The sequence below is a fragment of the Callithrix jacchus genome, chromosome 12, assembly GCF_049354715.1.
Source record: "Callithrix jacchus isolate 240 chromosome 12, calJac240_pri, whole genome shotgun sequence".
In the NCBI taxonomy this organism is placed as follows: Eukaryota; Metazoa; Chordata; class Mammalia; order Primates; family Cebidae; genus Callithrix; species Callithrix jacchus.
The window spans coordinates 116522501-116545110 of record NC_133513.1 but is presented as its reverse complement, the minus strand read 5'-3'; the positions used below and the strand labels follow the sequence as shown (position 1 = coordinate 116545110).

The following is a 22610-nucleotide window of genomic DNA, read 5'->3' as shown; positions in this document are numbered from 1 at the left end:
CCCCAGAACCTAGCAGTGGCTGGCATATCATAGGCACTAAATAGTTGTTCGAATAATCAAATACTAACTAGGTGGCCATTAAAAATAAGGTTAAAAATAAATCAAGGGCAAAATTGTTTATTAAGTGCATGAAGCAAGAGATTTATGTAACACAATCCAAATTTTGTAAAAAGTATGTATACTAACTGGCCCCGAGTTGTTCAGGAGCATCTTAGCTGTAGGTACATAAGTAGATACCTGCAGCCCCTTGGCTCTGGAACACCCAGTAGAGGGAGAGCCCGTGCAACTAAAGGCTCACTCACAGCTATCACTAACAGCCACATGGAGCACCTGCCCACATGATACCTGGGGGTGCAAATCTGAGGTTGTCATTTTCTGTCCACGTCACGGTATTCCTCATGGCCAGACTCCTGTCAATCATAGCCACAGGCTCTCTTGCATCCAGGCTTCAGCTGTTCTAGGGTAGGGTGTCCAACCTTTTGGCTTCCCTGGTCCAGACTGGAAGAACTGTCTTGGGTTACACATAAACTAGCAATAGCTAATGAGTTTTAAAAGAAAACATTGCAAAAAATCTCACGTTTTACAAAAGTTTATGAATTTGTTTTCATAAACCTGTAGGCCACAGAAAGGACAAGCTTGCTCTAGGGGATGCCTTCAAAGTGCAGCTCCAGGCATCCCCCTCAGAGTGGACACCATGCAGGCTGTGTGGCCTGTGCAAGTCACACCATCCCAAATGACATTTTTAAATTTACCTACCCAGACATTTCACATGATGTGGCTAACAAAAACTTATTGATAGAGAAATACACAGAAAATCCTGAAAGATGGCCATACACCAAGAATGTGAAAAGTAGCTACCTCCTTTGTGATGAGTAAGTTCTGGAGCCCTGACATTCAGTGTGGTGGCTATTGTTGGTAATAATGTTCTGTATACTTGAAATTTGCTGAGATTATATAAGCTTACCCCATTAAAAAACTCCATAGATTTGTAAATATAACTTGTCAACTAGTAAATCTGTTTAACTCAACAAGGTGAGGGATGTATTAGCCTGGTTGTGGTAATCATTTCACAACGTATCTATGTATCAAAACATCACATTGTATGCCTTAATATATATAATTTTCATCAAATACTTCCATGAAGCTGGAAAGAAAATTTTGTTTTTTCATAGGATTGTGATAGTATGTTTCATTTTCTTCATGTCATCTGAATTTTTTTGCAGTAAACGTATCACTTCTAAGACACTAAATGCTTAATGAACAAAGTCAAAGGTCACATGACTAGTGCATCAGACAAGATGTCTATTCTCCAAAATTGTATTTCAAATCACTTTAAAAGGAGTCCATATAATTCGGCAATATCAAAGTGGTCCAACAGCCATGTGCCAGATCACACAAAAAGATGTGGTCATGCTTTTGCTTTAAGCAAGGAAAGCAAAATGTACACATTAAAAAAAAGTTAAAATGTCAGGCAAGATGAGAAACTACCGCTAAAGGTGTATAAGCGGGAGGTGTTTCATACAAGTTTTAAGAAAGGGCACACTTATTTGTGAGCAGCAACAAGGAAGAAGGGTTTCATGGAAAAGAGGGTCTTGAACAGGACTTTGCAGGATTCAAATCAAATCCTGAAAGAGCAATTCAGAAAGAGAATGACCCCGAGCAGACAGAGATCTGGGAATCAGCACAAGCGTCTGAGTGAAGAAAGTAACCTGGCTCTCGGCGTAACAGCAGAACCCCAATGTTTTCTGAGGGAGTGGTAAAAGGTAAAATGATTGTAGGATCAAAACCAGGAAATCCAGCCCAAATGAATTTGGGGAAAACTGAGTAAAACAAATTTACAAGGATTCATTGTAGTGTTCTAAGCTCTCAGTAGGCTAATGTGCGTTGAGTCCCCACTGAGGGAGGGAAGCTGGTGTTACTAAGGTATAGAAAACACCTTAGGAAAAGCGGGAGTTTAACAGATAATGGAGGAAAAACAATGAAGGGTCTAAATGCCAGAGCTAAACTGGGCATTCTGTCCTTGGTCCTTCTAACAAGGCCTGGATTTCCCACGGAACTAAGGCTCACCTGCTAATATACCTTTAAATTTGTATACAGTAGAACTCAGAACCAGATATTGCTGTCACTGTAACGTTCCCATCCCATCTGCTTATTTATATTCCCAACGAAGGTTAGTCCCATCTTCTGATAGCACCTGACCGTCCACAGCCCCTTCCTGATATCTGGAAGCTTGGGAAGCAGCACACCTCCTTATGAAATCACTGAAGGGCAACTATGAGCAACAGGAAGCAGTGGAGGATTCCAAGTATGACATAAGAATACATTTTTAAAAAATCTTTTACAATTTTTTTAGAAATCTATTGAGCAATTTTTGCAAATTATAGGTGACAGGCATTTGTTGTAAAATCAATTCAAGGTGCCATGATCAGGATTTCTTAAAAAGCAAACCAAAAAAACAAAGAATGCATGCATGCAGAAGATGCATCGCATGCAGAAAGGCCAAGTCATGTTTCAGGACCCTTCTGCCTGTCATGCATACTGTATTGACCTGTGTTCTGAACCGTAGTTCAAAATGTATTTCTTACTTGGGTCACAACTACAATGTTCAAAAGTCACTGCTCTATTAGATGGAGGACTTAAGGCAGAAACTGGAGGCTGCCACATTCACCCAGAAGGCCATGGGATGGTAGCAGCAGGAAGAAAAGAGAAAGAGCAGATACACTTAAAGAATGTGGGTAAGGGAAGCCAATGAGAAGGCCAAAGTCACTGTACTTGGGTAATCTGGGGAAAAGGTACCTATAACCATAAACAGGCAAATTGTAGAGAGCTGATTAAGCGGTATATGGAGATGACAGGGAGACACATTTTATTTCAAGAGACAAGAGGACAGCCAGATGGAACCACAAAATAAGCCCTCCCTCACAACCCGAAAAACAATTCCACATTACTTTAATTTGGTTACCTGTAACAATACTATGTTAATTCTTTCAATTATACCATGCTTTAAATTTATGGTCTGTCCTCAACCAATTGGTTAGGGACTTTTAAAAGCACATAATCATACTAAAGGACCAATCCCATCAGTTAGTCCCTGGCTATTACATTACTTACCCCCCACCCAAGGGCTTCACTGTGATTTAGTATTTGATGGCTAAGTACAGTGCCTGTCATTTGGCTCTGTGTGCACTATGACTACATCAACACGGGATGTACACGCTACCTGAGCACTACTGCACCACACTACTAGGAGAGAACAAAGGTCCCCAGAGGCTGCCACATAGTCTCTGTCCATCCTCAATGAAGCTGCACACTTGGCTCAAAAGCCCTGCTGATCCACCGAGAAGGCACAAGGGGGCATGAGGGAAATGGCTGAACTCCAACAAATCACTTTATGCAGGGCTGAATCTCCAATACACATCAGAGGAGACAATTACACGAGGCAGAGTGGACTTAAAGGTAAAATGTCATCCCCCAACATGCCTGTGATGAAGAGTTTTGCTTTACGTAAGCCTTTTTAAGTAAATTACATTAATTACCCACATTCAAAAACGTCCAACATTCAAGGGTTCTGAATCTGATTTATTAGACAGCACAGAAATAACAGGTTTAGGTTATATTACAAAAAGAGCTCAAACTGTTCATATACAGCAATTGGGCTTGCTAGGGGACAGAAGGGGGAATTCTTCAGACTACTGTACAGAGACACAAAGACTCCTCATCCTAAACAAAGTATTAAAGTACATAAACAAATTTCTTGTAAGACAAAAAGAGAGAAATCCACAGTCACTCTAACACAACCCTTAAGGAATAAGCATGTATTTGTAGGAAGCAAACAAAGCTTTTCATAGAGAAACCACTTTCACAGGATGATTAGGTGGACCTGTAATGAAGAAAATACATTTCAAAAAATGGGTTCAGACTTAAACCAAGTTTTCACTGAAATACTTAAAAAAAAAAAAAGACCCTTCTGTGTATCAAAAGATTTTTTTTTAAATATATCATGGATAAAATAAATCTCAGGAAAGGTCCAAGTCCTATTCAGAGACATACATTTGCAAATTAACATAAATTTTAAAGTTTGACAACAAAAAAACTATTTGCAACTACCTAGAATAGGCCAAGCTAAGTTCGTGTTCTGCTTTAGTGCATTACATTGAAATGAATCTCATTGTCACTATAATTTTTTTCTTTTTAACCTTAATCACCAGCGGCTGGTCAACTGAAATGGACATGAGAACTATATAAATGTCAGAGAAATATGTAAACCTCATTAATGTTTCCAAAAATTCATTTAGAGATAGAAACAGGTCCAAATAGATGCCTGTCTAAATGCACTGCAATTACGTTACAATTATTTTTCCAAATACACAGATATGCTCTGTCTTTTCTCAGCTCATTACTGACTCAAACAATGTGCCCTTCTGGGATCAATTGCTCGCTAATAAATAATTGTTTACAGTCACAAAATGATATTAGGAGGTTTTCTTATTAGTTTTCCTTCTGCACCCTAATAAGATTGAAAACTAGCTGATTCCCAAGAGTCTAACCTTAACCTCGCTTTGTTTAACAGCCCAGGAAATGATGAACCATCTGCTTCAGAAAATAATGGACGGCCAAGAGGAAATATTGTTTAATTGTAGATTAACCTCCTCATGAGGCAGTCTGAAGCAGCTTTAGAATTAGCAACTATAACCAGCAAAAGAAACAAATGGCTCATGAGCCTTTTCCTCTACCATTTAAGGTCCAGAAAGAATGCAAAGGGATTTTTATTACCTATATTTATTTACAAACATTTATTTCCACAGTGGAAACAAAAATCAAGGTCAAAACTGATTCTCAGAAGTGCAATCACTGCCCAATTTTGTCTGCCCAAATACCTTTAATGCAGCAAACCATCAAACCATCTCATGCACTTAAGAAAGTGTTTATTCAAAAAAAATTCAATAAAAACCTCTTTTCCATTATTTTCAGGTTGTTAAAATATTAAAATTAGTATTTTCCCTGGTTTCTTTGATAATAGTAATAAATCCACCATTGGGGAGTACGAATTGTTTTATTATCATCAACATGGCACTTAAGTAAATGAAATCTTGTCAAGTACATGGTGACCTACAAGTTCAAAAGAAAAAAAGAACAGCATGAGATCAAAATGGCCAGCCAGGACAGGAGATACAAAAGCAACAGATTAAATGCAAACACAGCCCTTTATCCAACAGGCTTCACATGCTAAGACTTTTCTAAACTCAAACCTGTAAAAACATATCTGTTATAGAATATTTAATATTCTGCCCCCTCTCATGGTATCATACCCATTTTAATTCAGCAAAGTATAGGAACCCTGAAAACACTCAGTTATTCCACAACTATGTATCCAGAACTTCCTTTAAGGGTCTGGGGAGAGGGGGACAGGGAACTGAACAAAGATACTTGGGGTAGGTATTTTACAGTTTAACATATGCCTAAGGATCAGATTTCCCTTAAGCCTGGTGGAGGTAACTGAGTAAAAAGCTTTGCCCTATTGGTATCAAAAAATGTTAACGACTCTTCTCAGTCAACAGTTACAACCAAGAACCAAAGACATCTATGAAAATTTCAAAACTAAGGAAATTTGCAATTCCAGGCAAGGCCATATTACTCTGGGTTTCCAGTAAGACCTGAAGGTCACTTACTTTGTGTTAATATTAAAGAAACAACCTCTGTGGAGAGGAAAGATTTCTGGCAGTTCAAATTCTTAAATATCTTAAATAGAATTTGCTAAAATAAATTATTCTTGAATTCCTCAACTTAATTTTGAAGCAATGAGCTGGTAATAACTCCAGAGATTCAAATAATAGAGCCTATTCAAGAAGAATGAGAGTTTGACATTCTTCTCTACAAAACAACTAGGCACAATTTTATCCATCAGACGTCTATCAACCTACGGATATTGAAAGCTTGGGAGAACATGATAACATCAACTCCAACCCTACAGTCAGCTGTAATATCGAGCAGGCATCAACAATGCTATTCATGAATTTAGAAAAATTAATAAATCCTGGGTTGAATGCAAGAAAAGGCTCAAATACAGGTGAAGCATACTCACTTGGGTTTTGTTTCTGCATCTGTCACTTGGCGAATGAAGATACCATCTTCAGGATGTTCCGTGTCATCCATTTCATACATATATGATGATGCTATTGCAAGCGTAGTCCCATCATTACTGAAGGCAAGTGATGCGATGCTCGTGGGGTACCGATGGAACTGGCACAACCGCTTTTTGTTAAATGGATCCCAAATATTTACAAAGCCATCGGAACCACCTGGAAGTAATTTCAAAATAGTTAATATGGTTCTTAACACCACACACAGAAATAACCATTATCCTAAGAGTTAATTTTCAAGGTCAGAGAATTTACATTTCCCTACAGTACTGTATAGATTTGTTTAGCTAAATACCATAAAAAGCAAGCATCAAGTAACATAGTAATTAAATATAGGTTAGCATGCCACACTTTACCTGTGGCAAATGTATTGTGGATATTGTGAAAAGAAATGGCATTGACTGGGTAAATCTGCTCAATATTATTTTCTTTTAGTCTGTGACATTTGAAGGCATATTTCTTCTTCTGTATCTCAGGACTTGGATCCAAATACTCAACTGCCACTCGGCCTTCAATGGAACTTAATACATAACCCTGCCAAGAGAGAACCAGAGGAAAAAAAATGGTAAATTCCAGCTTCCAAAAACAAGGTGCTAATTCCCAAATTCAACCCACACTGAAGAATGATTGTTTCAGAAATGAGAAGCACAGCAGGTTTTAATGAAGTGTTTAAGCTGTGCTAACAGTTATGACGACTTTGAAAAGAAAATAAGGCTGTCAGCACTTGCTTTCCTTACAGGTACAGGGCCTTTCACGTTACAATAAAAAATGTCTAGTGATTTCATCAAACCTAAACACAACTGTAAAGTGCTTCAGTGTCACTTATTTGTTCTTCTGCCCAACAGACTCAAACTTGTTCTCAGTTAAAATATATTCTTCTATGTTCTGTGCTTCTTCATCACGAACAACCATTAAGAATTGTGTTTCCTTCACTGGGGGCATCAATAACCCAAATCAACTGGAACACCAGTCTTCCATTTCAGCCATGCTACCCCTTGCATTGAGTACAGCAAGTAAGGTTTGCACAAAGACTTTCAGGGACATTCAGAAGTGGTTCACAATTTAAACCTTCTCTCATCTTTCCCTGAAATGACAGTATCTTAAAAAATAAGATAACACGCCAAATATGAAATCTATGATTTTCTAATCCTTCGAGGTATGAAAAAGATTCCTGAAAACTGTTTATGGAGGAAACGAATAAGTCAGTGAAATTATACTTTTTAACTTCCATTACAATATAGATAATTCTACAGAAAACATTAGATATAATGGCATTAAATTAACATTCACAATGTAAGCATATTTTAATCACATATTTAAATCTCTAAAGTTTCACATAATTGCAATTCTTTTATCTTTAATGGAAATTTACAATTTCCTAAAAAAAAGAACTGTGATCACCATTTGAGGTACTGGCCTTTACAAGTTAAAAAGCCAAGAGAATAACGTAACTGCTTCAAGTTCTACAACCACCAAAGGACAGCCATTAAGATACCAGAGACACCTGCTGTTTTTAATCACTTTTCCTCTTGCAAAATTCCTATTGCAACTGACCATGCTACCATCTCCTCTTAGAACTTTAAGGACTCGAAAGAGGAGGGAGCTCACTAATAAACAGGCTAATCTCATTTCTCGATGATGGAAGGTGACCCACCCTGCACACCAAGAGTCAGTCATGTGAAGGGCCCTACCTCTCTAACCTCAGTTGAGTTTGAGAAAAAAATCAAAGTTCTATTGTCAAGCTGAGGAAAAAAACTCTATAAGCATTAGGGTTACAAAAAGGCAAAAAGAAAACAGCAAATTCCACAAACCTAAATTTCCAGATAGAAATTTTAATTTGTTTTGTAAATTGAAATATCTGCAAAGCCATCTTTGATTACCGTATACCTAGGAAGTATCCTGGACCAGGATCAACGAAAGATCAGAAGGCCTCCTCTATTCAAACTACCTCCTGAGCAGATTACTTGGCCTCTCTGAACAGCAAGATCATCTCTAAAATGGGGATTCATGCACTACCTTTTAACTCATGGCTGTCAAAAATGTCAAGGAAGACTACACCTAACAGCAAACTCTAAATCGCTACTGAAAAAAAAAAGAAGGCTTTAGAGGGCAGTGGCCAAATACTTATTATATAAGATCGTATTATTTTCAAATTCCAGAAAGAAGAGGGGGTATAGTTCAGTACCTGCTTGTTTGGAAACGCTCGTATGCAGCGAGTCTGGTATTTCAGGCTGGACTCCCTGCGCTGCTGCACGTAACCCATGTTCCGTAAGTCCCACACCAACACTCTGCGGCCTGCTGTTCCCACAATCAGCCGGTCTCCAGACACCGAGAGGGTATATACCTTTTAAAAAAGATCAAAACTTGCTAAAAAATCACCTACTTGCCTGAAAATGCCATTTTGCCCCAAAATAAAGGCCATCTGATCATAAAACCATTAAAAAAAAAAAAAAGCTGACTGAATTCCCCAATCACAGGTAACAATTTTAAATACTGCAATTATTCAAACCGAGTAATTCATACAAAATAGCAAACCCACGATGCTCTTCATACTTCACCAAGCATCATATAATGTACATTCTAATTAATTCTGTAAAGGACATTTTGAAGTCTTAATTCTCTCCATTATTAGAACAAATTAAACTATTTTTCCCAGCCTTCATGTTTCATTTAGAGACAATATAAAAGTGTAAAAAAATTTTAAATGAGATAATAAAGCCATAAAATAATTCAAGGTAGAGTTTAATGGGTTTCTGGCTTTTCATCAAACAATCATTTTCAAAATTATTTTTCTATAATCACCTTTTAGAGCATTTTCATTTTGCAACTCTAAAAATCTTGATTTTTTTTCCTCTCCAGTTGTTACATGGAATAAACAGACCTTCCCAGGAGGGGTGAGTGAGCCACCACTAATTAGATGTTTAGTAGCCTTTGGTGGCATAAAAACTCAAAATTAAAAGACAAGAATAGTGGTATGACATACGACAAAGCAATTCTTGTGCCCTAACCTCCTACTACATATTTAAGACAGAAGTTCAACTTTAGGGAAAATTTTTTAAAGTAGTTTATCCCCTATTCTTTCCCTCATAATGCCTTTCTGCAATAAAATTCCTTTATAATAAATCATATTTCCTGCAAGTGAACATTTAGTGGTTTATTTGCAGATATAATGTCATTTGGAAACAAAACAGAGGCAGGCAACTCACAAAAAAGGTGGCAAAAAGTTATCATGTTCAATCATTTTAAAAAAATCTAGACCTGTGATTCACAACCGTGCTCTATTATTTTCAATTAATAAGTAACTCTAATCTGACGTAGCATTTTCAAACTGAAAAACTGCCATAAAAAACGTAGAGGCCCATGTCAAGGTAAGATGTCTCTTCGACCTTCAGTACTTAAGCCATATGTTAATAATCACTCGTATATTAACCACATACCATCAGCTGAAAAAAAATCAGGTTAGCTTTATGCCATGTCCCACCACTCTCTAGAATCTGGTCTTAAAATTCAACAATTAATGTGACCAAGAGAAAACATGGAATTAAAATTAAGATTTAAAACAATAGATTTAATACAGGAAGATTTAAATATGGGAAATGCTGTAAGATTTATCATAGCTTACTCAGAAAACAAAATGTTTGCAGAAAAATGAAAATTAATCTAAGATGTATAAAGTACCAAACTTTACAGAGAATCCAGAAAGAGATCAATTTATAATGGTACAATCATACTGGGAATTTTATCTTAAATCTTGACTATATAGGTGACACACAAGCTTCTAACAGTGGTTTCTATCCCCACTGATCATAAATCAAGTGAAACCACTGTCATGCTACTGACTAGATATATACATTTATCAAAGAAAGTATTAAAAGAAAGTGACATAATGAACCTTGCTGAACCAATAAGCAGCTTGATTCAGTGTGGCTGTCCATTATATGATATTCTGTCAGCAATTTATCACAGTTCTTAACATGTTACATACAACCATAAATCAAAACTAGATAACAATGCAATTATTTTATTCTGAACAAAGGTCTTGCCAGGAGTAGATTCGACTGTGATGTGACAAAAACAATGGCTCTTTGGATGCACTATTGTATATAATGATGGCTAACAGGAACTGAGCAGTATATTTACGCTGAGGAAATAGACTCAAGTAAAGGATACCTTTAAACTGCTACAACAATCAATCTTTCAAATTACCACCTGATAAAGTCTGATGAGGATACAGAAGGAATGCTCAATTACACTTTCATCATACCGATCAAAAGGTTAGAATAACACACAAAGTTTTGGTTTTAAAAAGCTTTGTTCACTATGAGCCTTGAAACAACATCTGTCCATATTAAAAAATAAGTATACAAACAGTAGAAGCCAGGGAACATAAAACACCTTTTTCACTGAACTTGAAATGGTAACTCATTTTGTCCTCTCAACAGTCAACTCAAAAGAAACCTCAGATAACAAACGAGAATAACTGATGCTCCAGCCAATTTTCTGGTTTGGGATGGAGCATCAATTTAAGACAATTGAACAGTCTGCTAAATGACTTCTCCGAAAAGGCAGTGAGTTGCTTATCAGTTCTGCGATTTAAAACATTAAATCGCAGCAAGTGTAACGTGGAAGCAAGTATAACATCTGACAAATAAAAGTTGGCCCAAAATCCCAAAGTTAATTTTCTCTTGCATTAAAGCATTTCTATGTAGTTGGATTTATGCAACAGACTTGGTGGACTTTTTTTTTTTCCTATGTGGACTTTTCACCTTTAAATTCAACAAGCCTATTCAGCAATCACGCACCGAGGCAAAAATCACCCAAAAACCATCAACTCCTGCGATGAATATAAAGAGCCTACCTTTTCAGGCTGAGAGAAGGTCCCGGCATTACAAGGAGTTCTGGGATCCCACAATTTAACTGTCTGATCCCAACTTCCAGTAACCATCACATTCACTTCTGGACAGTATTCAACACATCTGATAGGAGCATCATGGGTCCCAACAAGATTTTCTGTAGGAAAAAAAGGGGAAAAAAAACCCCAACATCTAGCTTACTATCTTTACTAAAGATTCCTAAAATAAACAATTAAAAGAAACATTCATTCAGCTGTAATGAATTTGCCTCATCCAACCCCATGGAAATGTCTACACACAGAAAAATCTCTTCATTACTACAAAGTTATCCATTCCTCTCTGTTCATCTTACAGTGTGTACTTCATATGACTCACTAGTATGGCACACACCAAAGGCTGTCTTGAATTTCAGATTACATTAGAATGGTGGCATATCTGTTATCTTCCTCACTTGATTCCAGATTTCCTATCAGGAACCTCATTTAACTCTGTGTATTTCTGCCCATATCTAATGCAAGGTCTGGTACAGGTTAGGTGCTCAAGAAATACCTGTCGAATGAACAAATGAATGGAGAACTCTGGGTTTCTGGGTCAACATTTATGTTGCACATTAAGTCAGTGCTGCTACGGAACTTATTTACATGGCTAAAGGGTTATGAGAACTGGGAGTCAAGTCCTCTTATTACTCCACTTGGTTCCACTGTGGCTCAAATTTTCAATAGACATTTTCTTTCTTTTCAATTTGAACCTTCCCATTACATTTAATTTATTCATTCAACTAACATCCACTATGTACTAGAATCCGTGCCAACTGCTAAGGTTATAGGAATGAACAATATATGGTCCAGACCTTCAAACAGTAAGGTTAGTCCCAGTACTTTGGAAGCCCAAGGTGGGTGGATCACGAGGTCAGGAGATTAAGACCACCCTGGCCAACATAATGAAACCCCATCTCTACTAAAAAATACAAAAATTAGCTGGGCATGGTGGCCCACACCTATAGTTCCAGCTGCTCAAAAGACTGAGGCAGGAGAATCGCTTGAACCCAAGAGGCGGAAGCTGTGATGAGCTGAGATCACACCACTACACTCCAGCCTGGGTAATAGAGCGAGACTATTTCAAAGTATCATTTAAACAAGAAAGGATTTCATGCATGAAGTTTGGCAGTGACTTTCACAGAATAAACAGCTAATTCTCTATGTAACACTAAAAATCTTTTAATTTTGCTTTTCAGTGTTTTTCCCTACCCACCAAGTTTCTGAACAAATAGGACCCTAGACCTACAAGCTTACTTATTACACAGGGTAAGATACCGGCAAACAAAACCAAATTCCTGCAGTATCATTTACAGAAGGAAGTAGCTTTCAAGCAAAAGCCTCTTCTAATTGGGTGCCTAGTTTTTTGACAAAATGTGCCCACCCTCCATCCATTCTCCTGTTGCTCAACTCATCTTCTATCTCGTCATATCTCTGTGCCCTCCTATGTCCTTAGGATAGCTATGTCTGATGTACACACATGCAAACAAATCCTCAGGTAGAGAGCTCTATGCATTTGGGTTCCATTCCAATCTCTACTCTGTCCCTATGTCACCAAAAAAATTTGAGTAAGTCATTTCATATCTAGACCTCTAAGAAATTACTTAACTGAAAGAAAATTTATCATCTAATTACTCACTCAAAAAACGCAACTGAAACATATACAAACACAGTGACTGCCTTAATTTTTGTCAGGTTTTAAAATTCTATCTTTAAATCTGCCTTTAGCTTCTGAAAACGAAATTAGCTTCTGAAAACAGAACTGTCAAATACCAGCACTGTAGTGGAAAATCCTAATGAAACGATGACCAGTCTGGGATCCAGCCCATATCTAAGGACAAGATAAAGGCCAAATACTTAAGTGTCAATTTATGTAAACACTGAAAATCGTGACCATAACTGGCTTTACTGCAAAAATACATGCATAATGTTCTGTAATCAGTAACTTAATGGTTATTTAAACAAAAAAAAAAAAATCCTAAATTCAAGCCATGTACTTAAACAATTTGGTAATTAAGCACTTCAGGAACTACTCTTCCTATACAAACATTTATACTTCACAAGGCTAGCCAAGAAAACAAACTGATAAAGATATGGTCACATTACCTTGATCAGTGTTCAAATCATGCATTTTCAATTGATGATCTAGCCCTCCACTCCAAGCATGCGTTGGATCCTACAAAACAATTTTGCACCATTTAAAAATTAGAACTTTAGAAAGTGTTTCAGCATTCTTATTTCTACAAGCAACTGTTCAGTCTATGCTTGGGATATGCACTGGGCTCAACTATTCATGGTAAACACACCAAAAAAGGGCATAAAAAAAAGCAGGTAGTCACGAAACTACGAAATTAAGGGAGGGCTGCTTTATCCTAGCCAACGCGCTAGCTGAGGGTAAACACACATGTCCCCGAAACGCTCCTTTTAATAGAGCAGCCAAAACAAGTCTTGTTGCAAATCTAATTATCGTATTTTCAGAAAGTTTACAGTTACTCCACAAGCCTGCAACGGAAAGGCGGAACAGAGTTTCCAACGTCCGCACGTCCCCAACCCAAAACGGTACCGGTTCAAGGCAGGGAGGTGTTCCTGAAGAGCTGCAGAACTGTCCAAGTAACCCCACCCGCAGGCGCCTCTCCCCAACACTGCAGAAGAAACGCTCCTAGCATGGACAATCCTAACGCAGGGGAGGGAGTGGCGAGGAAGGGCACCTACGTAGAAGGCGCAGTCCAAGACCGCGCCGGTGTGCTGGTACTTGAGCCGCATGGAGTTGGCCGGCACATCGTAGAGGCGCACCGACGTGTCCCAGGAGGAGACAAGCAGGAACTGGGAGGTGTTGGGGCTGAACTTCACCGAGGAGATGCCATCCTCGGGTGGCTGGTTCAGCTTGAACTCGTTAGAACCGGTCATCTGCAGAACAGGCGCCCAGTTAGAGTCCCCAGGGGTCCCACGGGCTGGGGCAGCCCAAGCTGAAGGCCCGGCGGTGGGGGATCCCCCCAGAGGGAGGGGCCGAGAAGACGCCGGGGAGGAGCCTCTGCGCCTGCGCCGAGTACGCGCCCGCCAAGGTCGGGACTCGCGCGGCAATGCGGCCCTCGCCGCACCCAAACCAGCCCAGCCCGCACTGCCGTCCCCCTAACCCCACCGCGGTCCGCAGCGATACCCGAACCCCAGACCATTCCCTCTCCCTCTCCGTGGCCCCGGGCACTCCTAAAATAACGGGAGAACAATAAAAACTAAATCGGATCCCCTGCGAACGGAACGGTACTGCCAGTTGCGGGCGTGGGAAGTCCCTGGAGAGACCGCTCCCGCGCGCCCTCGCTTCACCTCCCTACCTTGGGCTCCCTTAAGAAGCAAGGTTTCCACCGCTAACCACTCGCTGTCGCCGCCGCCGCCTCCTCGCTTCCCTCAGAGCACTCGCAGTCTGGGCGAAGGAGGCGGATAGGAAGCTCCAGCGTAGACCTGCCATTGGCTGATTTCAAACGCCAACGTCTCAGTCTAGGCGGCCAATTGGTCCGCTCAGCTGCCCAGCATCGGTCAACCCAGTCATCCTGTTCCGGCTCAAAGGGAAACCGCCGCTTTTCCGATCACGTGGGCTCGTTTTACCACTGTGCCGAGGCACCCGTGTTCTAGCTAGACAAGTGGAAACTACAACTCCCAAGGAGCATCCCTTGCCAAGGCCACGTTCACGCCCTCTTCCACCGGTGTATGGCATTCTGGGAAATGTAGTTTCTCTGGGGCTGATGTTCTGCCCGCCCTCTGAATAGAAAGCGGGAAAGATCTTTCCTGGTCCGTTTGTGGCGCCTTCCCCTTGAAGTTAGTCTCTGAAACACAAGAATTCCATTTTGGTCAATACTAATACGGTGCTAAAGTTTTCTTCCCATCTCTGGACGTGCACACGCCCGTGAAGCTAACCAAAAGTTGATGTAGAGGAGGAAATATTTGCTCTAATCAACTGCATTATTTTGCCTTGATTATTTTTTTCTCATTTTCTTGGAGTTTCCACTTAGAAACCAGGATTTCCCATTTCCCATTGTCTCAAGTTTTGCTGAAGAAATTCATATTATATTAAGCTTTATCTCTCCACTCCATCTTTCCACAAGCATTTATTGAGCCTCCACTGGTGCCAGGCCTGGTGAGAGACTCTAGAAAGATTCATTTAATCAGACCAGCCTTTGCCCTTGAAGAACCCACCTTCAAAAGGGTGAATAGCCTAGGAGACAGTCCTCTGCAATGTGTTAAAGCTCCCACCTCTTCTTCTTTTAGAGCTGTTTATTGTAGGGTCCTAAAATGACAGCAACAAGCCTCTCCCCTTCCACTTTGTCCTACCACTCCCCAAAGCTGCAGGCTCAGTTTGCTCCATTTGCTGTTTTCTAGCATCCTCCAGAAATGAGAATCCAGAAGGTTGCTTGAGTAATGAGAAAGTATTTTATCTCCATGAAAGAAAAGCAATACTGAATCAGTAGCTCGAAGTGACTGAGTTATTATTAAACATTAAAGGCTCACTAAAAAATTTCAATTTAATACATGCTTTAATCGCTTTTTCACTGCCTTTTGTAAAAGAAAAAATATATTGTTTTATTATTTGGTTTTGTACGAAATGAAACTGTTGGGGTTAAAGTGATTAACTTTTAAGGGACATTAATAAGAGAAAGCGTTGATGATCTTTATGCATTCACACACCCTGAATTGGATGCATCTCTTTGTATGATTCCTGACACAATAAACACAGGTGCAACGGCAACATTTCTGCCTGTTGCATTGATTATATTACTGCTGAAAGATTTCTTGCCCTCCTCTCTTGCCAGTCCTGTTACTTGGTTCTCTATCTCTTCTCATTCCACAAGTTAATGGCTGAATTCAAAATTTTTAAATGCAGATCCTTACCTCCATTCTAACTTTAGCTAAATAATTTTACCTCCTGATTTATCTGGTTCTTTCTCCCAGTTGTTTATTTAATTCTATTATTGTTCCGAGATTCTGAGCATGAACTACCCACTAATAAAATCTAAGTGTATTTCATTATCCAGCGAGTATGATTCAGGTCCCTCTGGGCATGCAGTTGCAGCCCGACTCGATTTGAGTTTTAAGAAACGTCAATCTTTTAAATCCAGTTTAGAGCCTGAAAGGAGGCTGATTATTTTGCTGATTATTCAAATGAATTGATAGCCTTCAGACAGGAAATCTGGCAACAATGGAGTCCTGAACAACATTTAAATTGAAATGCAAAGGGGTGTGTGTGTGTGTAAACAGTAAGTTACCTGTAAGAGAACAATTCCAAAGAACTAATACTGTTGAATCACAGTTGACAGCTAGTTTCTAGATTAGTAAAGAGTGAAATATATACATCGTGACAAACTGGAAAAGGATCATTCCCTAAAATTTTAAGGGCACAAATCACTGTCATTAAGTGACTACAATGGCTATTTAAAAAAACCTACTTCCTTTATGGGAAACCTCGGGAAGATACAGTGACCCAATACTGTTAAAACCATTATCTCTTGTAAAAACTGTAATCTATTGAAATGCAAACAAAAATGCATGGATGGAATATTCCCGTACAAGCAGTTCTTTGGAAGCAGTTTGGTTGTATTTTCCTGAAATATTCAAGTAACATTAGAAAACAATTTAAAGAGGGTAATCTGGAGCAAAAGAATTGCGTTGAAGTATTTGTACTTGATAAATCAGAAGAAAACGGATGCACTGTCTCTTTTATCTGACTACCCAAAAGCATAGTTTCTCAGCATGTACATAGTTTCTCAGCATGTACTCAGCCCAGTAAATATTTACTGATGTAAACTCAGCTGAAATAAATGCAATTGAACTAACCTAGTATCGGCAGATGTGTTCTTGGGTAACATCCTTCTGACGTCACCTTGAATTGTGATTTTTATGAAATCTAATGTGAGAAGATAAAACATGATCTCAAAATGGATATCAGATAGAATATTTCTGGCCAGTTTACACAAAATACTGAGTCACATAGACGTTTACAGATATCCTGTATGTATTCACAAAATGTAGATAATTTCAGTGCCTTGCAGCTCAGAGTCAACTCTCACACCCAACTGTTTTCCTTCTAGAGGATGAGATAAGGCCTCAGCGCTGCGGACTCCAGACTCCTTTGCAACCGCTCTGCGGAGCCAGAGGCCAGAAGCTGGCGGATGGAGGAGCTCGCTCCAGGTGGTGCCGAACTACCGGCTTCCTCCCAGCTCAGGCTTCCTTTTCCAACGTTTTACCAAGAACAGGTGGCTGCGACCTAAGGGGAGCGAGAATCTGCGATTTGCATGACACTCGCGCGGCTGTTCTCTCCGTCCAGCGCCCTTCCAGCCTCTGCGCGGCCGCAGGTGTCAGGGCGAGGAAGTTCGTGGGCGCCCCACCGCCGCGCGCCACGGTTCCTTTCAGAGCAAGCGGCCGGGTGCTAGCCGGCGATCCAGCCACACGGTGGACCAATGCAAACTATTAACAAATGACCACAGGGAAGCGCCTTTGCCTCCCTCGCCTTCTTTGCCCGGTCCTGAGCCTCGGGTCTTTCCTGAGCCTAAGTGCTGCCTCACCGCGTCCAGTTCCCTCTCCGCGCGGGACACATAACTGTGCCCCCGGCCAGGGAGCTGGGCACGGCGACAAGCCGGTCGCGGCAAACTTGCGGCTAGCAAAGTGGAGGCTTTACCAAGCACAAGCAACGCCGTCGCCTGCCTTATGCCCTTGGAGAGGAAGTGCGCGGCACAGGGCGTGTCGTAGCATGAGCTGCTGTGGCCAAGCTCACGGCCAGCCTAGTGCTGCGAATATGCCGCTGGGCACCCGGCTCGCTCGTTCCCGGAAGGCAATCGCTTAAGTGGGGAGGCCCGCCTCCCTGCCTTTGTCTTTTCTCTGTGCGGGCTCTGGAGCTCGATTCTAGACAGAGTGAGCCCCAGCTCGCACGACGATTCTGGGCGCAGAGGGAGAGTGGGCGGACAGCTCCATCCACGTGCAGACTGGGCGGCGCCGAGGTCCCGACCTTTAACCCCTGACCTCGGTCCCACCCTTCCCGTGCCGTAAGCCAGACCTCTGTGGACAGAACCGTGCAAGTCTTCGCACCGAAAAACCTGAAAACCTTCGGTGCGTTATCATGCCGGGCAATCAATCCCACCAAAGTTAGCAAACATGTTTAAAATGTTTTATTTTTTTTTCTCTTTAAAAATATTTACACATCTGAACCCTCCTCTTTTCGTTCCTACCCATCCTCGGGATGAGGGAAACGAAAAGAGGCAATTAGGTAATTGTCCAAAGCCTCTGAGGGCCTGGCTTGGCCGAGCTTGTGTGCATGTACATATATATACAGGTGTATATATGGGGGAGGAGTGTCCCTGGCTTTGTAGGTGTTTCCTGATTTTTTTTTTCCTATCAACCAAAGCCTATCTGGGCAAAACTCCCTTTCCCACCACCACCCGAGAACATCCCACTCCGAATGGTTTTCAAAGCGTACTGGGTTCGGTCTAGGTGGAAAGCAGGCTCTCTGACTCAGGGAATGCCGATAAATACCCAAAACAAAACAAAAAGTAGGGCAGAGGCCATAAATAAGAGCTAATGAATACACATGGTGTATTTCTTCAAATTTCTGGAAACACGGCGCTTTGCCCGGAGCCCGGCTTAGAGTGCAGTCCGCGCCCGGCTCTACCGGCAGCTGCAGGCGGCCCCTGGCGCAGGCGGGCGGCGCGGGGCGGCGGGCAGGTCAGTAGTCGAGCTTGTTGTAGAGGTTGTAGAGCGGTAAGGCGGAGAGGTTGCTGCCCGGGTAGTAGAGCGGCGCGGGGAAGGCAAGCGAGCGCGGCACCGGCACGCGCAGCAGCGAGCTGTCCCGGAACACCAGCGGCATGCCCACCAGAGTCTGAGCCGACGCGTGCGCCATGTTGGCCGCCTCCAGCTCTGCCGAGAGCTGCCGCTTCCACTTGTTGCGGCGGTTCTGGAACCAAGTCTTGACCTGGGTCTCGGTGAGCTGCAGGCTAGAGGCGAGGCAGGCGCGCTCGGAGCTACTCAGGTAGCGCTTCATGTCGAAGGTGGACTCGAGCTGGTACACCTGGCTACGCGAGAAGACTGTGCGCGTCTTCTTCTTGGCCGCGCCCGCCTGCCGCTCGGCGCCGCCGTCCCGCGGCCGCTCGGACCCCGGCGAGGGCGAGCCCGCGGGCAGGAGCCTCTCTTTCTCTTCTTTAAAGTCCGAGTGCGAAGGAGAGAGGAAAGGCGTGCGCTCCGAGCCGGCGGGGCCCGAGCCTCCGCTGCCCTTGGGGGTACCTGAGAAGCGAGAGCAGAGAGGGAGGCCATGGAGTGGGCAGGAGAGCCTCGGAGACCGCCAGCTCTCCCTGGGACCAGGCGGTTGGCAAGCGCCTGCAGCCTTGGTCCCACCTTACCAATCCCCTCCTCACCCCTCTCAGTAGCCCCCCAAACCCAGCACGGCAGCCCTTAAAAGTGACAAGAGAGGGACCCCGCTACTTGGAGTATGGGGTCTCTGTGCTTCCACCTTTCTGAACCGGCCAGAGGCAACAGGGGGAGGAAGACTGGAGGGGGAAACGTTAGCATGGTTTTAAAAGGAGAATTTGCCTGGTAGTAACTGAGCTGGAAGAGTTCCTCGAGCTTTATGGGGTGGCATCATTTCACAGGCCGTTTGTTTGGAAATCACGCTAAGCACTAACGCAGGGCTCCCCTTCGTCAAATGTTGTAAAGAGGAACCGTCCCTGAAACGCACCATTGTCAATCATCTTGGAGTGCTAATCATTCCAAGGAGGAGAGAGAAAGGCAGAGATACGGAGCGAATGAGGAACAAGACGCAGAAGGAGGTTACGGTAGAGACATCGCCCAGACCCGACTTGCAGACCTCCACCTCGTGTTCGGAAAGAAAGTACCAGATGTGCGAAGTGATTGAGGACAGCCGGGTGGACGGCCGGTCGCGTGCCCCTCTCGCTGTGGTCCACTCTCTTAACAACTGAACCTTCCCCACGACGCCCAAGCCCGCACGGGTCTGTGATCGCCTCCTCCCGAGGGCCCACCGGGTGGAGGAGGCACCACAGTGCGCGGGCCCTCTCCCCGCGATCCCGAACCCCCGGCTGCCGCAGCTCTGGCCGAAGGGGTCCGGCGCGGAAATCTTGGCTGGGCGCTCAGCCTCCCTCCCCTCGCGTTCGCTCGCTGCCACACTGGCGACGTGCGATCCTTACCCAGGCAAGGAAAAGGGATCGGGGGATGGTGCTTGGGGCCCTGCTCCTTAGGGCCGTGCGGGTCTGGGCAGAAGCAGGCGGGCGCCTTCCAGCCGTCGTCCAGCTCCTCCTCCTCCGAGGACACGGACAGGCTGCGCTTCCTGGCTGGCCAGCCGACGGGCTCCCGCGGTGCCTCCGAGGGACCCCCGCCCAGAATGGACTGGATGGTGAAGCTGGAGACGCCACTGGCCGCCGGGCACCCCTTGCCCGCATCTTCTTTGCTGCCCATCCTGGGTTCATAAGAAATCGGAGGAAACCAAGAACTCCCTTTAGAGACGATCTGGGTGGAAGGTGGTGCAGCAGGCAGGCAGCGCGGAGGGGCGGGGAGGAAACCAAAGGGGAGGGGGCGGCGAGGCTGGTGAGGCGTCCCTTCCGCGCGAGGGACACGAGGGCACCGGACGGCTGCGCGGGGGTTCCTGCCCGCCTGGCTCTGGGTGCGCCCGCCCAGCCCGGGTGCGAATGCCCCTTCCTCGCCAGCCAGCTCGCCGGGTCTCCGGCGGCGCGGAGGCGGCGCGGCCTCATTTGCATAGAGGTTACCCGAACGCGGCCAATCGCAGCGCCGCCGAGCGGCCCCGGAAAATTTCAAAACGCTCCGGCCAGGCACACAGCGCCCGTGCGCCCCCAGAGCGCGCCGAGGGCCCGGCAGGCATCAGTGGCATCTAACCAGGGGCAGCCAAGGCCAAAAGCAGCGAAGATTCTAGCCCGGGTTCCTGGAGGCTGAGGCTCCTTGAAACCTTTGGACCCCTCTCTCCAGAGGCAGGAGTGATGTGGGACTCGGAGTTGGAGTGACTCGACGCCTCCGCAGGCGACGGGTTTCCGCGCCTCCCAGGGGCTTGCACTGGGTGCTCCACGATCCTCCCCCAGCACTCCACCCCTTCTAGCCCCAGTGGGAGGGCAGAGCCGGCGTTCCCAGGACCCCGACGCCCTGCGTGGGGGTGAGGCGGGTTAGGAGCAGGCGTCTCTAGGAGGACGCTCTTCCTCTCGAGGATGGCCAGGAGCCCTGGAGCGGACAGTCCCCCTTTACCCGTGTGCAGACCTCATCCCTGTCACATGCGCTACGGACCTTTAGGGGGACAGAGGAAGTCCTAAGTCCTCTAGCCAGGAGATCTCGGTTCAAATCCCAGCACAACTATTTACACACTGCGTGAACTTGCCCAACTCTGAGAAGAATTAAAGCCTCTCTGCCCTTATAGTTGAAAGTAGCTTCTCGGATTGCCTCAGGTAGGGATGCAAAGCCTCGAAGCACTAGCAGCGCATAGTACGTTCCATAAATCTGGTCAGGTAGCCGACGGCCCGCTCGTGTTTTAAGTGAATCTGTGTTTTGTTTTTGTTTTGTAAATATTGAAAGTCTCGGAAGTGCTGCTGAAATAGATGCTTTGCTCCCAGGAAGAAGAGGAGGTGGTAACAGGACTCGGGTTTAGAATTGGGCAGAATCGACTCAAATCTCGGTTGGGTGATCTTGGGGAAGATAATTGAAAATTCTGAGCCTCTGTTTCTTTATTCCTAAAATTGAAGTAAGCAGTGCCTCCCTTGGAGAGGCTGTTGTGAGGTCACAGCACCGAGCCTGGCACTCGGTGGGGCTCAGTAAATAGTGATTCCCTCTAAATTCTCATGGCCCCCTTCTGTGCCATGGCGTTCACCACTTTAATTCCTAGATCAGCTGTTACCTGAGCTAGAATTAGCCCAGCCAAGCAAAGCAGTTTGGGGCCACAGTCGTCTGCGCAAGCTTCTTGGAAACTGAAGTGGGGCAAGGTCCGAAGTGCTCAGGCAACCCCGCCCCCTCAAGCTGTAGCCTCAGGACCCTAGACGCCTTGTCTTTAAGGTGCCCCCCAGGTGCAGCCAAGGGTGAGAAGAGACTCTAGAATCAGTCCCCACAGATGTCCAGACGATGCACCATGACGGTGCAGTTCCTTCCTCGCCCGCGCCGCGCCCTGGTTATTAAGTAAAGCGCTTATAATATCATTAACCGCGGTGAGTTACCGACTGCGGCCCTGCCCGTGGCAGAACTCTCCCTACTTAACTCCTCGAAGGGCTCGTTAATGGGCTAATTGATTAGGAGTCGGCGGCGCAGCCGGGGCAGGGGCAGGCGAGGGGGCGGGGGACAGGGGTTTCGCGCAGCGGCCCGGGAGGCCAGCGAGGGGCAGGTGCCGGCCTCCGTCACCGCATTAACCTCTTCAGGGCTCGGCGGCAGGGTCGAGACACATTACAAATGGTCAGCTTTAATCATGGTGTCAGCTCATTAACCCGGAAGGACCTGGCACTGAAATACAATTTGTGCGTTCTCCTCTGCGCCGCGGTGGCGCAGGCTCCCCGGCGACGTCGCAGCGGGTCCCGCGTGCTCCCGCGCTGTTGGGGGGTACACGGGAG

General features: G+C 44.2%; 2 protein-coding genes and 1 long non-coding RNA gene across 4 annotated transcripts in view; all 3 read right to left on the bottom strand.

Annotated features, from left to right (window-relative positions):
- Positions 1-3558: 3558 nt before the first annotated feature.
- On the bottom strand, positions 3559-14441 carry BUB3 (BUB3 mitotic checkpoint protein). Of its 2 annotated transcripts, none has more exons than XM_003734551.6 (8): positions 14358-14441; positions 13741-13935; positions 13135-13204; positions 10999-11150; positions 8326-8484; positions 6497-6674; positions 6083-6299; positions 3559-5109 (listed from the first exon to the last, which is right to left on the bottom strand). In XM_003734551.6, the coding sequence occupies exons 2-8, from the start codon at positions 13933-13935 to the stop codon at positions 5094-5096; spliced, it is 987 nt and encodes a 328-aa protein (XP_003734599.1). In that variant the 5' UTR covers positions 14358-14441; the 3' UTR covers positions 3559-5093. The 2 variants fall into 2 exon arrangements, with proteins under 2 accessions (XP_003734599.1, XP_002756721.1); XM_002756675.5 differs by having other exon boundaries at positions 3559-3880.
- A 3724-nt stretch (positions 14442-18165) lies between these two features.
- On the bottom strand, positions 18166-20580 carry HMX2 (H6 family homeobox 2). Its single transcript, XM_017963243.5, has 2 exons — positions 20205-20580; positions 18166-19287 (listed from the first exon to the last, which is right to left on the bottom strand). Exons 1-2 carry the CDS (start codon positions 20470-20472, stop codon positions 18734-18736), a joined length of 822 nt encoding a protein of 273 aa, XP_017818732.1. The 5' UTR covers positions 20473-20580; the 3' UTR covers positions 18166-18733.
- A 1855-nt stretch (positions 20581-22435) lies between these two features.
- The window catches only part of LOC144578476 (uncharacterized), a 984-nt gene continuing 809 nt past the window's right edge, over positions 22436-22610 (bottom strand). Inside the window, exon 3 of the long non-coding RNA XR_013524317.1 lies at positions 22436-22589. This is a non-coding gene — a long non-coding RNA (uncharacterized LOC144578476). The remainder of the gene's footprint in view (positions 22590-22610) is intronic.

Coding starts and splice junctions, on each gene's coding strand:
- BUB3 (XM_003734551.6), bottom strand. CDS start 13,935: ATGACCGGTTCTAACGAGTTCAAGCTGAACCAGCCACCCGAGGATGGC. Junction 11,151..13,134: donor TGATTTGAACACTGATCAAG/GTAATGTGACCA, acceptor TTTTTCCTACAG/AAAATCTTGTTGGGACCCAT. Junction 8,485..10,998: donor CCTTCTCTCAGCCTGAAAAG/GTAGGCTCTTTA, acceptor CTTTTTTAAAAG/GTATATACCCTCTCGGTGTC.
- HMX2 (XM_017963243.5), bottom strand. CDS start 20,472: ATGGGCAGCAAAGAAGATGCGGGCAAGGGGTGCCCGGCGGCCAGTGGC. Junction 19,288..20,204: donor GATCCCTTTTCCTTGCCTGG/GTAAGGATCGCA, acceptor CTCGCTTCTCAG/GTACCCCCAAGGGCAGCGGA.